This window comes from Oncorhynchus gorbuscha, linkage group LG03, assembly GCF_021184085.1.
Source record: "Oncorhynchus gorbuscha isolate QuinsamMale2020 ecotype Even-year linkage group LG03, OgorEven_v1.0, whole genome shotgun sequence".
NCBI lineage: Eukaryota > Metazoa > Chordata > Actinopteri > Salmoniformes > Salmonidae > Oncorhynchus > Oncorhynchus gorbuscha.
The window spans coordinates 52025322-52038521 of record NC_060175.1 but is presented as its reverse complement, the minus strand read 5'-3'; the positions used below and the strand labels follow the sequence as shown (position 1 = coordinate 52038521).

The 13200-nt window shown below is 49.5% G+C and overlaps 1 protein-coding gene across 4 annotated transcripts in view; it reads left to right on the top strand.

The window, feature by feature from the left end:
• Positions 1-12980, top strand: part of LOC124031521 (SLIT-ROBO Rho GTPase-activating protein 2B-like) — a 153956-nt gene extending 140976 nt beyond the window's left edge. For 3 of the 4 annotated variants that reach the window (XM_046342859.1, XM_046342856.1, XM_046342858.1), the window contains exons 19-23: positions 7142-7340; positions 7590-7718; positions 8072-8297; positions 8576-8686; positions 8803-12980. In XM_046342859.1, coding sequence (XP_046198815.1) covers positions 7142-7340; positions 7590-7718; positions 8072-8297; positions 8576-8686; positions 8803-9309 — 1172 coding nt within the window. In that variant the 3' untranslated portion in view covers positions 9310-12980. The remainder of the gene's footprint in view (positions 1-7141; positions 7341-7589; positions 7719-8071; positions 8298-8575; positions 8687-8802) is intronic. The other variant, XM_046342857.1, reaches the window with a different exon arrangement.
• Positions 12981-13200: the final 220 nt, after the last annotated feature.

Below are 13200 nucleotides of genomic sequence, written 5' to 3'. Positions count from 1 at the left end.
CTTCTGTTTCTCCCTTCTCTCTCTTCTGTTTCTCCCCTCTCTCTTCTGTTTCTTCCCTCTGTTTCTCTTCTGTTTCTTCCCTCTGTTTCTCCCTCTCTCTTCTGTTTCTCCCCTCTCCCTCGTTTCTCCCCCTCTCTTTTCCCTGTTTCTCCTCCTTCTTCTGTTTCTCCCCTCTCTCTGTTTCTCCCCTCTGTTTCTCCCCTTTCTCTTCTGTTTCTCCCCTTTCTCCCCTCTCTCTCCCTGTTTCTCCCCTGTTTCTCCCCCTGTTTCTCCCTCTTTCTGTTTCTCCCCTTGTTTCTCCCCTCTCCCTCCCCTGTTTCTCCCCTCTCTCCCCTCTCTCTTCTGTTTCTCCCCTCTTTCTCCCCTCTCCCTCCCTTGTTTCTCCTCTCTCTCTCCCCTGTTTCTCCCCTCTCTCTTCTGTTTCTCCCCTCTCTCTTCTGTTTCTCCTCTCTCTCTTCTGTTTCTCCCCTCTCTCTTCTGTTTCTCCTCTCTCTCTTCTGTTTCTCCCCTCTCTCTTCTGTTTCTCTCCCTCTCTCTTCTGTTTCTCCCCCTCTTCTGTTTCTCTTCTGTTTCTCCCCTCTCTCTTCTGTTTCTCCCTCTCTCTTCTGTTTCTCTTCTGTTTCTCCCCTCTCTCTTCTGTTTCTCCCCTCCTCTCTGTTTCTCTCTTCTGTTTCTCCCCTCTTCTGTTTCTCCCCCTCTCTGTTTCTCCCCTCTGTTTCTCCCTGTTTCTCTCTCTTCTGTTTCTCCCCTCTCTTCTGTTTCTCCCTCTCTTCCTCTCTCTTCTGTTTCTCCCTTCTCTCTCTCTCTTCTGTTTCTCCCTCTCTCTTCTCTTTCTCTCTCTCTTCTGTTTCTCCCCCCTTCTCTCTCTTCTGTTTCTCCCCTCTCTCTTCTGTTTCTCCCCTCTTCTTCTGTTTCTCCCCTCTCTCTTCTGTTTCTTTCTCTTCTGTTTCCCCTCTCTCTTCTGTTTCTCCCCTCCTCTTCTGTTTCTCTCTCTCTTCTGTTTCTCCCCCTCTCTCTTCTGTTTCTCCCCCTCTCTTCTGTTTCTCCCCCCTTCTGTTTCTCTCTCCTCCCCTCTGTTTCTCCCATCTTTCTCCCCCTTCTGTTTCTCCCCCCTCTCTCTTCTGTTTCTTTCTCCTCTGTTTCTCTCTCTTCTGTTTCTCCCCTCTCTCTTCTGTTTCTCCCCTCTCTCTTCTGTTTCTCCCCTCTCTCCCCTGTTTCTCCCCTCTCCCCCCGTTTCTCCCCTCTCTTTTCCCTGTTTCTCCTCTCTTCCCTGTTTCTTCCCTCTCTCTCCCCTGTTTCTCCCCTCTCTCTTTCCTGTTTCTCCCCTCTTTCTCCCCTCTCTCCCCTGTTTCTCCCCTCTTTTCCTTGTTTCTCCCCCTCTCTCTCCCCTGTTTCTCCCCTGTCTCCCCTCTCTCTTCTGTTTCTCCCCTCTTTCTCCCCTCTCTCTCTTCTGTTTCTCCCCTCTATCTTCTGTTTCTCCCCTCTCTTCTATTTCTCCCCTCTATCTTCTGTTTCTCCTCTCTTCTGTTTCTCCCCTATCTTCTGTTTCCCCTTCTTCTGTTTTCTCCCCTCTCTCTTCTGTTTCTCCCCTCTCTCCCCTGTTTCTCCCCTCTCCCCCCATTTCTCCCCTCTCTTTTCCCTGTTTCTCCTCTCTTCTGTTTCTCCCCTCTCTCTCCCCTGTTTCTCCCCTCTTTTCCTTGCTTCTCCCCTCTCTCTCCCCTGTTTCTCCCCTGTCTCCCCTCTCTCTCTTCTGTTTCTCCCCGCTCTCTCTCTTGTTTTCCCCTCTCTCTCCCCTGTTTCTCCCCTTTCTCTTCTGTTTCTCCCCTCTCTCTTCTTTCTCCCTCTCTCTTCTCTCCTCTCTGTTTTCTCCTCTTCTCTTCTGTTTCTCTCTTCTGTTTCTCCCTCTCTCTTCTGTTTCTTCTCTTCTCCCCCTCTTCTGTTTCTCCCTCTCTTCTTTTCCTCTCTCTTCTGTTTCTCCCTCTCTGTTTCTCTCTTCCTGTTTCTCCCCTCTGTTTCTCCTCTCTCTTCTGTTTCTCCCCTCTCTCTTCTGTTTCTCCCCTCTCTCTTCTGTTTCTCCCCTCTCTCTTCTGTTTCTCCCCCTCTCTTCTGTTTCTCCCCTCTCTCTTCTGTTTCTCCCCTCTCTCTTCTGTTTCTCCCCTCTCTCCTCTGTTTCTCCCCTCTCTCTTCTGTTTCTCTCCCCTCTCTCTTCTGTTTCTCCCTCTCTCTTCTGTTTCTCCTCTCTCTTTCTTTCTCTCCTCTCTCTCCCTGTTTCTCCCCTCTCTCTTCTGTTTCTCCCCTCTCTCTTCTGTTTCTCCCCTCCTCTTCTGTTTCTCTCTTCTGTTTCTCCCCCTCTCTTCTGTTTCTCCCCTCTCTCTTCTGTTTCTCCTCTCTCTTCTGTTTCTCCCCTCTCTTCCCTGTTTCTCCCTCTCTCTTCTGTTTTCTCCCCTCTCTCTTCTGTTTCTCTTCTGTTTCTCCCCTCTCTCTTCTGTTTCTCCCCTCTCTCTTCTGTTTCTCCCTCTCTTCTGTTTCTCCCCTCTCTCTTCTGTTTCTCCCCTCTCTCTTCTGTTTCTCCCCTCTCTCCCCTGTTTCTCCCCTCTCCCTCCCCCGTTTCTCCCCTCTCTTTTCCCTGTTTCTCCTCTCTTCCCTGTTTCTTCCCTGTTTCTCTCTCTCCCTGTTTCTCCCCTCTCTCTTTCCTGTTTCTCCCTCTTTCTCCCCTCTTCTCCCCTGTTTCTCCTCCCTTTTCCTTGTTTCTCCCCTCTCTCCCCTGTTTCTCCCCTGTCTCCCCTCTCTCTTCTGTTTCTCCCCTCTTTCTCCCCTCTCTCTTCTGTTTCTCCCCTCTATCTTCTGTTTCTCCCCTCTCTTCTATTTCTCCCTCTCTCTTCTGTTTCTCCCTCTCTTCTATTTCTCCCTCTATCTTCTGTCTTCTCTCCCCTCTCTCTTCTGTTTCTCCCCTCTCCCCTGTTTCTCCCCCTCTCCCCCCCATTTCTCCCCTCTCTGTTTCTTCCCTGTTTCTCCCTCTTCTCTTCTGTTTCTTTCTCCCTTCTCTCTCCCCTGTTTCTCCCCCTCTTTTCCTTGCTTCTCCTTCTCTCTCCCCTGTTTCTCCCCCTCTCTCTGTTTCTCTCTCTTCTGTTTCCCCTCTCTCTTCTGTTTCTCCCCTCTCTCTTCTGTTTCTCTCTCTCTCTTGTTTCTCCTCTCTCTCCCCTGTTTCTCCCCTCTCTCTTCTGTTTCTCCCCTCTCTTCTGTTTCTCCCCTCTCTCTCTTCTGTTTCTCCCCTCTCTCTTCTGTTTCTCCCCTCTCTTCTGTTTCTCCCCTCTCTTCTGTTTCTCCCTCTCTTCTATTTCTCCTCCCTCTATCTTCTGTTTCTCCCCTCTCTCTTCTGTTTCTCCCTCTCTCCCCTGTTTCTCCCTCTCCCCCATTTCTCCCCCTCTCTTTTCCCTGTTTCTCCCCCTCTCTTCTGTTTCTCCCCTCTCTCTTCTGTTTCTTCTCTTTCCCTGTTTCTCCTCTCCCCTCTCTCTTCCCCTGTTTCTCCCCTCTCTCTCTTCTGTTTCTCCCCCTCTCTCTTCTGTTTTCCCCCTCTCTCTCTCCCCTGTTTTCTCCCCTCTCTCTTCTGTTTCTCCCCTCTCTCTTCTGTTTCTCCCCTCTCTCTTCTGTTTCTCCCCTCTCTCTTCTGTTTCTCCCCCTCTCTTCTGTTTCTCCTCTCTCTTCTGTTTCTCCCCCCCTCTCTCTTCTGTTTCTCTCCTCTCTCTGTTTTCCCTCTCTTCTCCTTGTTTCTCCCCTCTCTCTCCCTGTTTCTTCTCTCCCCTCTCTCTTCTGTTTCTCCCCTCTCTCCCCTCTCTCTCTTCTGTTTCTCCCTCTCTCTTCTGTTTTCTCCCCTCTCTATTTTTCCCTCTATCTTCTGTTTCTCTCTCTTCTATTTCTCTGTTTCCCTCTATCTTCTGTTTCTCCCCTCTCTCTTCTGTTTCTCCCTCTCTCCCCTGTTTCTCCCCTCTCCCCCTTCTGTTTCTCCCTCTCTTTTCCCTGTTTCTCCTCTCTTCTGTTTCTCCCTCTCTCTCCCTGTTTCTCCCCTCTTTCCTTGTTTCTCCCTCTCTTTCTCCCCTGTTTCTCCCCTGTCTCTCCCTCTCTCTCTTCTGTTTCTCCCCGCCTCTCTTCTTCCCTCTTTCTCCCCTGTTTCTCCCCTCTCTTCTGTTTCTCCCCTCTTTCTCCCCTCTCTCTCTTCTGTTTCTCCCCTCTATCTTCTGTTTCTCCCCTCTCTTCTATTTCTCCCCTCTATCTTCTGTTTCTCCCCTCTCTTCTATTTCTCCCCTCTATCTTCTGTTTCTCCCCTCTCTCTTCTGTTTCTCCCCTCTCTCCCCTGTTTCTCCCCTCTCCCCCCATTTCTCCCCTCTCTTTTCCCTGTTTCTCCTCTCTTCTGTTTCTCCCCTCTCTCTCCCCTGTTTCTCCCCTCTTTTCCTTGCTTCTCCCCTCTCTCTCCCCTGTTTCTCCCCTGTCTCCCCTCTCTCTCTTCTGTTTCTCCCCGCTCTCTCTCTTGTTTCTCCCCTCTCTCTCCCCTGTTTCTCCCCTTTCTCTTCTGTTTCTCCTCTTTCTCCCCTCTCTCTCCCCTGTTTCTCCCCTTTCTCTTCTGTTTCTCCCCTTTCTCCCCTCTCTCTCCCCTGTTTCTCCCCTCTTTTCCTTGTTTCTCCCCTCTCTCTCCCCTGTTTCTCCCCTCTTTCTCCCCTCTCTCTCTTCTGTTTCTCCCCTCTATCTTCTGTTTCTCCCCTCTCTTCTGTTTCTCCCCTCTCTCTTCTGTTTCTCCCCTCTCTCTTCTGTTTCTCCCTCTCTCTTCTGTTTCTCCCCTCTCTCTTCTGTTTCTCCTCTCTCTTCTGTTTCTCCCTCTCTCTTCTGTTTCTCCCCTCTCTTCTGTTTCTCCCCTCTCTCTTCTGTTTCTCCCTCTCTCTTCTGTTTCTCCCCTTCTGTTTCTCTCTTCTGTTTCTCCCTTCTGTTTCTCCCCTCTCTCTTCTGTTTCTCCCCTCTCTTCTGTTTCTCCCCTCTCTTCCGTTTCTCCGCTCTCTCTTCTGTTTCTCCCCTCTCTCTTCTGTTTCTCCCCTCTCTCTTCTGTTTCTTCCCTCTCTCTTCTGTTTCTTCCCTCTCCCCCCGTTTCTCCCCTCTCTTTTCCCTGTTTCTCCTCTCTTCCCTGTTTCTCTCCCATGTTTCTCCCCTTTCTCTTCTGTTTCTCCCTCCCTTCCCTTTCTCCCCTCTCTCCCTTGTTTCTCCCCCTCTCTCTCCCCTGTTTCTCCCCTGTTTCTTTTCCTTGTTTCTCCCCCCTCTCCCTCCCCTGTTTCTCCCCTCTCTCCCCCTCTCTCTTCTGTTTCTCCCCTCTTTCTCTCCCCCTCTCCCTCCCTCTGTTTCTCCCTCTGTTTCTCCCTCTCTCCCCTGTTTCTCTCCCTCCTCTCTGTTTCTTCTGTTTCTCCCCTCTCTTCTGTTTCTCCTCCTCTCTTCTGTTTCTCCCCTCTCTCTTCTGTTTCTCTCTTCTGTTTCCTCTCTCTTCTGTTTCTCCCCTCTCTCTTCTGTTTTCTCTCTTCCTCTCTCTTCTGTTTCTCCCCTCTCTTCTGTTTCTCCTTCTGTTTCTCTTCTGTTTCTCCTCTCCTTCTGTTTCTCCTTTTTCTCTTTTCCCTGTTTCTCCCTCTCTCTTCTGTTTCTCCCCTCTCTCTTCTGTTTCTCCCCTCTCTCTTCTGTTTCTCCCCCTCTGTTTCTGTTTCTCCCCCTCTCTCTTCTGTTTCTCCCCTCTCTCTCTCCCCTGTTTCTCCCCTCTTTCTGTTTCTCCCTCTCTCTCCTCTCCCCTGTTTCTCCCCTCTCTCTGTTTCTCTCTTCTGTTTCTCCCCTCTTCTCCCTCTCTCTCCCTCTGTTTCTCCCTCTCTCTCTGTTTCTCCCCCTCTCTTCTGTTTCTCCCCTCTCTCTTCTGTTTCTCCCCTCTCTCTTCTGTTTCTCCTCTCTTCTGTTTCTCCTCTCTTCTGTTTGTTTCTCCCCTCTCTCTTCTGTTTCTCCCCTCTCTCCCCTCTGTTTCTCCCCTCTCTTCTGTTTCTCCTCTCTTCTGTTTCTCCCCTCTCTTCTGTTTCTCCCTCTCTCTTCTGTTTTCTCCCCTCTCTTCTGTTTCTCTCTCTGTTTCTCTCTCTTTCCCTGTTTCTCCCCTCTCTCTTCTGTTTCTCCCCTCTCTCTTCTGTTTCTCCCCTCTCTCTTCTGTTTCTCCCTCTCTTCTGTTTCTCCCCTCTCCCTCCCCTGTTTTCTCCTTCTGTTTCTCCCTCTCTCTTCTGTTTCTCCCCTCTTTCTCCCCTCTCCCTCCCTTGTTCTCCCTCTCTCTTCTGTTTTCCCCTCCCTGTTTCTCCCTCTCTTCTGTTTCTCCCCTCTCTTCTGTTTCTCCCCTCTCTCTTCTGTTTCTCCCCTCTCTCTTCTGTTTCTCCCTCTCTCTCTTCTGTTTTTCTCCCTCTCTCTTCTGTTTCTCCCCTCTCTTCTGTTTCTCCCCCTTCTGTTTCTCCCCTCTCTTCTGTTTCTCCCCTCTCTCTTCTGTTTCTCCCCTCTCTTCTGTTTCTCCTCTCCCCTGTTTCCCTTGTTTCTCCTGTTTCTCTCTCTTCTGTTTCTCCCTCTCTCTTCTGTTTCTCCCCTCTCTTCTGTTTCTCTCCTCTCTCTTCTGTTTCTCCCCTCTCTTCTGTTTCTCCCCTCTCTATTCTGTTTCTCCCCTCTCTTTTCTCTTTTCCCTGTTTCTCCCCTCTCTCTTCTGTTTCTCCCCTCTCTTCCGTTTCTCCTCTCTCTCTTCTGTTTCTCCCTCTCTCTTCTGTTTCTCCCTCTCTCTCTTCTGTTTCTCCCTCTCTTCTGTTTCTCCCCTCTCTCTTCTGTTTCTCCCCTCTCCTCTGTTTCCCCCCTCTCTTCTGTTTCTCCCCTCTCTCTTCTGTTTCTCCCTCTCTCTTCTGTTTCTCCCCTCTCTCTTCTGTTTCTCCCCTCTCTCTTCTGTTTCTCCCCTCTCTCTTCTGTTTCTCCCCTCTCTCTTCTGTTTCTCCCCTCTCTTTCCATTTCTCCCCTCACTCTTCCCTGTTTCTCCCCCTGTCCACCCCCCCATTTCTCTCTCTCTTTATTTCTCCCTCCCCCTTCCTACACTCTCTCTGACTCTCAGGCTCGTTGGTCGTTTCAGAATCGGACCCAATAGAGGCCATTGCTCGCTTCGACTTCTCCGGACGGACCAACCAGGAGCTGTCATTTAAGAAGGGCGCGTCTCTCCTCCTTTTCCAGCGAGCCAGTGATGACTGGTGGGAGGGCCGACACAACGGAGTGGATGGACTGGTGCCTCACCAGTACATAGTGGTTCAGGACATGTAAGAAACCACAAGACCAGTGGACACCAGTTTACACTAGTACAGAAGGTTTCAGACCAGTACAGACCTGTTCAGCTCAGAATAAACCAGTACAAACCACTTTAGACCAGTACAGACCTGTCCAGATCAGTATAGATCCGTTTAGACCAGTACAAACCAGTATGGACCAGTACAGACCAACATAGAGAAGATGATGAGAGAAAGGAGTTCTAGTTGGCTTGGCTGTAGTCTGATGGTTGTGTGTTCCAGGCCGGACGGGGGCAGAGGCAGTCCGAAGACTGAAGCGGAGTTGCAGGAGGAGAGAGTGTCTACTAGGGGCACTGCTGCCTCTCCTACTGGAGCTCATGTAGCAGACATCTACCTAGCCAACCTCAACAAGTAAGACACACCCGGCATCAATCAATCACAGTACAGCATCTCGTCATTTACACCTTCACTGACCCAATCAGATCTCGGTCTGTTTTCACCTTCTCACTAACCATTCTGATCTCTCCCTGGTTTCTCTTTTTCTTTCTTTCTCTCTCTCCCTCTTTTTCTCTCTCCCTCTTTCTCTCTTTCTCTCTTTTCTCTCTCTTTCCCTCTTTCTCCCTCTTTCCCTCTTTCTCTCTTTCTCCTTCTCTCTCTCTCTCTCTCTCTCTCTCTCTCTCTCTCTCTCTCTCTCTCTCTCTCTCTCTCTCTCTCTCTCTCTCTCGCCTTCAATTTTCTTTCTCCCCCCCACCTCTCTGTGTCAGGATGAGGAAGAGGCCTGAGTTGGGGAGTATCCGTAGGACCTTTTGGGGGTCTGAGGGAGTCCAGGGGGGTGATGTGTCCCTGTCTGGGGCGACAGGAGGGGGCGTAAGGACGGCCAGTCTGCCAGTGGGAGGGGCTCTGGTGAAGGAGGGCGGCGACAAGCGACCGGTCAGCGCCCACAGTGTCCTCAACTCCTCGATCACGCGCCACTCCTCTCTCAAGACCAAGGTAGCGTCAAAAACATTGCTTCCATTAGTGCCGTACTATCGCTCTTTTCAGTTGTTGGGTCTTATTATCTGTCGGTGGAGGCTGCTGAGGGGAGGACGACTCATACTAATGGCTGGAACGAGTCAATGGAGTCGTACCAAAGACATCAAACACGGTGTTTCCATGTTGTTTGATGCCCTTCCAGCCATTGTTATGAGCTGTCCTCCCCTCAGCAGCCTCCACTGTTCTCTGTTCATTCTTGTTATTGCTGATTGCAACGACTCTCATTTGTTGTGTAGGTGGAGAGCCCTCAGTTCTGCAAGGCGACTACCACGGGCCGCTCTAAGAGCTTCAGCAACCACCGGCCCCTGGATCCTGAGGTCATCGCTCAGATGGAGCCCACCTCACAGGTGCGCCCGTCTCTGACCTCTGACACCGCACCTCTCACCTTTGACCCCTCACCCCTCAGGCAAATGTGTGCTCGTGTGTATTCTGATTTGTATCTGTCCGACGTCTCCTGTTTCAGGATATCGAGGCGGCTATGAGCTCTGCTCTGAGTGAGCTGAAAGAGCTGGAGAGGCAGAGCAGTGTCAAGCACACGCACACCCCCGACGTGGTGCTGGACACACTGGAGCAGCTGAAGGGTGTGTGTGGGGGTGGCGGGGCGTCCGAGCCCTCCAGTCCCCTCCACTCCCGTCTGCTGAGGGACAGCGAGGGCGCAGGGCCTCCACACTCACACCCCCTCCAACGCAGCGCCTCGTCCGCTAGCGACGTCCCCTCCTCCTTCCGGCCCTCCAAACCCAGGAGCCCCCTGCCCTCTTCCGCATCCTCCTCTCTCGCCTCCTCAGCCCTCTCTGCCTCCACTCCCTCCTTCCGAGAGCCTCGCCCTCCAGCCACGCGGCCCAAGCCGGTGGTTTTCCCCAAGGGTGGAGGAGGCGGCAGTCCGGCTATGGGCTCCCCAACCACCACTGTCCCCCCAACCCCTCCACCCCCACCCCCACCCCAACCTAATGACAAGTCCTGCCCTGCCTGAGGGCACTCTCTCACACACACACACACACACACACACACACACACACACACACACACACACACACACACACACACACACACACACACACACACACACACACACACACACACACACACACACACACACACACACACACACACACACACACACACACACACACACACACACACACACACACACACACTCCCCTTCGATCCTCACACCCTGTCTCCATCTCCTCTCGCCCCAGTAATAAGTGGGATAGCTCCAATCTTGGATCAGCTTACCCTCGCAAACTCTTAACCATTTATGGGGAAAACCCCCGAACCATATGTAAAGCATCCTTGACTCAACTCTGCCCCCTCTTGGTAGCTTCAGTCATCACACCTACCTTCTGACTGACATGGACTAATACAGAAAATCAAATAAGGCATCCAAATGGACAAACAGCCTGACAAAAAGAGATATGGCGCCTGTACTGTATATACCGGTGTGAGGTGTGCCTGTGTGAGGTGTGTGTGAGGTGTGTGTGTGTATGAGGTGTGTGTGTGTGGCATACCTTACACTTGAGTGAGAGCACCGTTTGATTTTAAATAGATGGTGACATTTAAGGACATTTATCCCCAACTAACCTTGAGAATACTGGAGTGGACGGGAGGAGTGGTTCACCTGGTTGGCTGTGTGTGTGGCAGTGTGACTCCTGGATTCCACACTCTCTGAGAACACACAGACCGACTGTGGAAACAGAGAACCCTAACTAACTCTGTAGAAACTCTGTGACCTGTTCACTCTGCTGCTTCAAGACTGGGGCAAGACTGGATCTGCCAGCCTGGACAGAGAGTGAGAGAGTTGGACTGACAGATGGATGGAGGGACAGAGGACTAGAAGATGCAGCAACTCCGGTGAAAAGCCGGGCTATATCGCCGATAGAAAAGCTCTGGAGTAGAGTGCAGGGGGAATCCCTGCTTCTATGTGAGGAGGAGAGAGCTAGGTTACATCTCTGATCCTCCGAGGTGTCTGGGCAGCAAGCGGCGTGTTGTGGAGATTCATCATAACACAAAACGCTAACCCGTAGAGTTGCTTTACACGAGGGTCTTTTCTACTGTACTCTCCTGGACTCGACATCCGGGCTTTTCAATTAGCGGCCCTCAGTGGCCAAAGTAATGCTGGTTCTCTTTACTAAGTGGAAATTGATTGACCATCTGATGCCATCGATTTGCCAGAGAGTCCAATCACCTGTTTCCCGGCTGGGAAGAAGTCCCTAGAATTGAATGCAGTAGTGACGGGACCCTCCAGGACCAGAATTGAATAGCCCTGTTCGACATTCGGTACAACCAACATAGTGCAACGCAATGCTTGTCTGGCTTTACAGCAGTGCCACCTGCTGGTGCATAAGGGCACGATGTGGCCTTGCTCAATAACCCCCCCTTTCTTTAGCAATAAGAGTCTGACAGAGACTCAAAAACTCAGCAGCATGCCAGGCCTGCTGCTTCTCTCTCCCTTAGATTCCCAGCATTAATATACACTCTATTACAGAAGTAGAACACACACACACGCATGCATGACGTGTGTGTGTGTGTGTGTTCTGTGGCAGCTAAATGCCATTTCAGGTTCTCCTCGCATGCTGGGGCCACAGCAGTCGCAGTGCTGACTGACTGACTGACTGACTGCGTCTCTCTACAATACAAGCAATGCACCTCTTCGACCAGCTACACGCAAATGATGACTCCGAACAAAATCCTCAAACATGTTTGTTTTACCTTGTTTAATGTTTAATAATCATGATTATTAACTGGAAAAGTGCAGACGAGGAATCTCAGTGAGGTGGAAGAGTTTGTTTAGATACGAGCACAAACAAAACCTCGTCAAGCACATTTGGAATAATTACATAATGCTTCTTTTCTCCCAGTTGTTAGTTAATCCTCAGAATATGTCATACTGGACCGTGTCTGTCAGGGACTCTGCACAGCTCTTAGAACTGAAACGTAAAGGGAGAACCCACTCAAAACAATCATTTGGTGTTTGTTTCATTAGTCCACTGCTGATACAGTCCCGAACTTGACTGCTGGCAAGCGAAACATTTTTCAGGATAATTTGCGTCATCAATGATGATGCGGCCGGAGACACTTTGCTTCTTGAAACTCCCAACATCTTGAAAACTTGACTGTTGACCTTCAAAACATTTTGGGACTGTATCAACAGTGGACTAAACAAATACCAAATTATAGTTTAAGTGGATTTGCCCATTAACTGCGCATCATGAAGGGAACCAACTAATGGCAGCTTTCTGGGGACAGGGGGACCAACAGGAAGGGGACACCACAGACAGCAGAGCCACTTCCTGTGTCACCAGAGCCACTGCCTCACTAGGCTTAATGTTTGTGTGACTGACTAGTACTCAGTCCCAGTCATTTCAGCCATTTCTGGAAAAGTGTCACTCTCTCGTTCCTCTACCAAGAGCATTGGTGTGTATCATTGGCGGACCAGCGTCCAATCATTTATTGGGATTTATATAACCCAATGACATGAGTTAAAGCAACAGCCCAGAGGCCTGTTCTGTGGTGCTCGTCTTTAAGAGAACCTCTGCTGTGGCTCCCTAACTATCTGTTACTCTGACTGTCGCGTGGTCAACGTCAAAACGGTCCTGTCCTGTCTGTCACGGTGACATCATTTGCATTTTTCTGTAGTCCGAACTCTGATTTGTGACAGAATGTGACAGAATGTTTTGATTGGTCAAGGTCAGTGGGAGGGCGGGATGCTCTAGTGATTGACAGCTCTAACGCCCGGTCTGAGATCAGGATCGTCAATGACAGGGCTCAAGAGAACCCTCAGGGGAGAAGAGAAGAACAACGAGTTCAGACAGTTTCTGTCTTTCCCCCTCTCCTTATCACCCTCCTCTCTTAGTACCTTTCTCCTTCTCCTAGCATTCTCCCTCTGTTCCCACAGACACACACCTCTAGTTCCTCCCTTATTCCTTCCTCCCCATCCTGCAAACCCCAGGTATATAATTGTATTATTGCAATCCCAAATGCTCTGTAACAGGTGGTTGATTTCTTAAATGTAATGTTTTATCTCTGTGTGTATTTTCAGATGTGTTTTACATAGGGTTTTATCTCTGTGTGTATTTTCAGATGTGTTTTACATAGGGTTGCTCTCCTTACCTCATCTTTGGCCACTGGGGCGATTAGGCATCAACACACATGTCATACGAACACACACTCATGGGTGATGCTTTGTGGTTGGAGTCTCTGTTCACCTGGCTTCGCTGTATAGGAGCCGGGAGCCTCAGTCTCCACACCGTATTATCAGTTGAGCTCAAATCATTCATCGCACACTTGAAATTACAGTGTGCTCACGGACTGATTTGAGCGATGATGATTTTTAAAATTCTGATTGAACTATTGTTAAATATGCATTTCTTGCCCATTTTGAAAACACGGGACCTAAAAAAAAATTAAAAAATGACTGTAATGTCAAATATATTTATAGTTGTCTCTGTATTACCGGAGAATCCTATGTTACGATGTACTTTGTACATACAATGTTGTACATTACAGAGGTACACTGTTTTTCTGGTACAATATTGTACAGTAATAGCAATAGTAGCTTAATCAAATAGGTCTTATATAATTATATGTCTAGTTCTTGTAGTAGACTTTTTTTTTAAAATAAACATCTCTTGCTATAAAAGGTCTCTGCGTTGGTGGGGAGATTATCATGACAAATCAAATCAAATTGTATTTGTCACATACACATGGTTAGCAGATGTTAATGCGAATGTAGCGAAATGCTTGTGCTTCTAGTTCCGACAATGCAGTAATAACCAACAAGTAATCTAACTAACAATTCCAAAATTACTGTCTTATACACACAGTGTAAGGGGATAAAGAATATGTACATAAGGATATATGA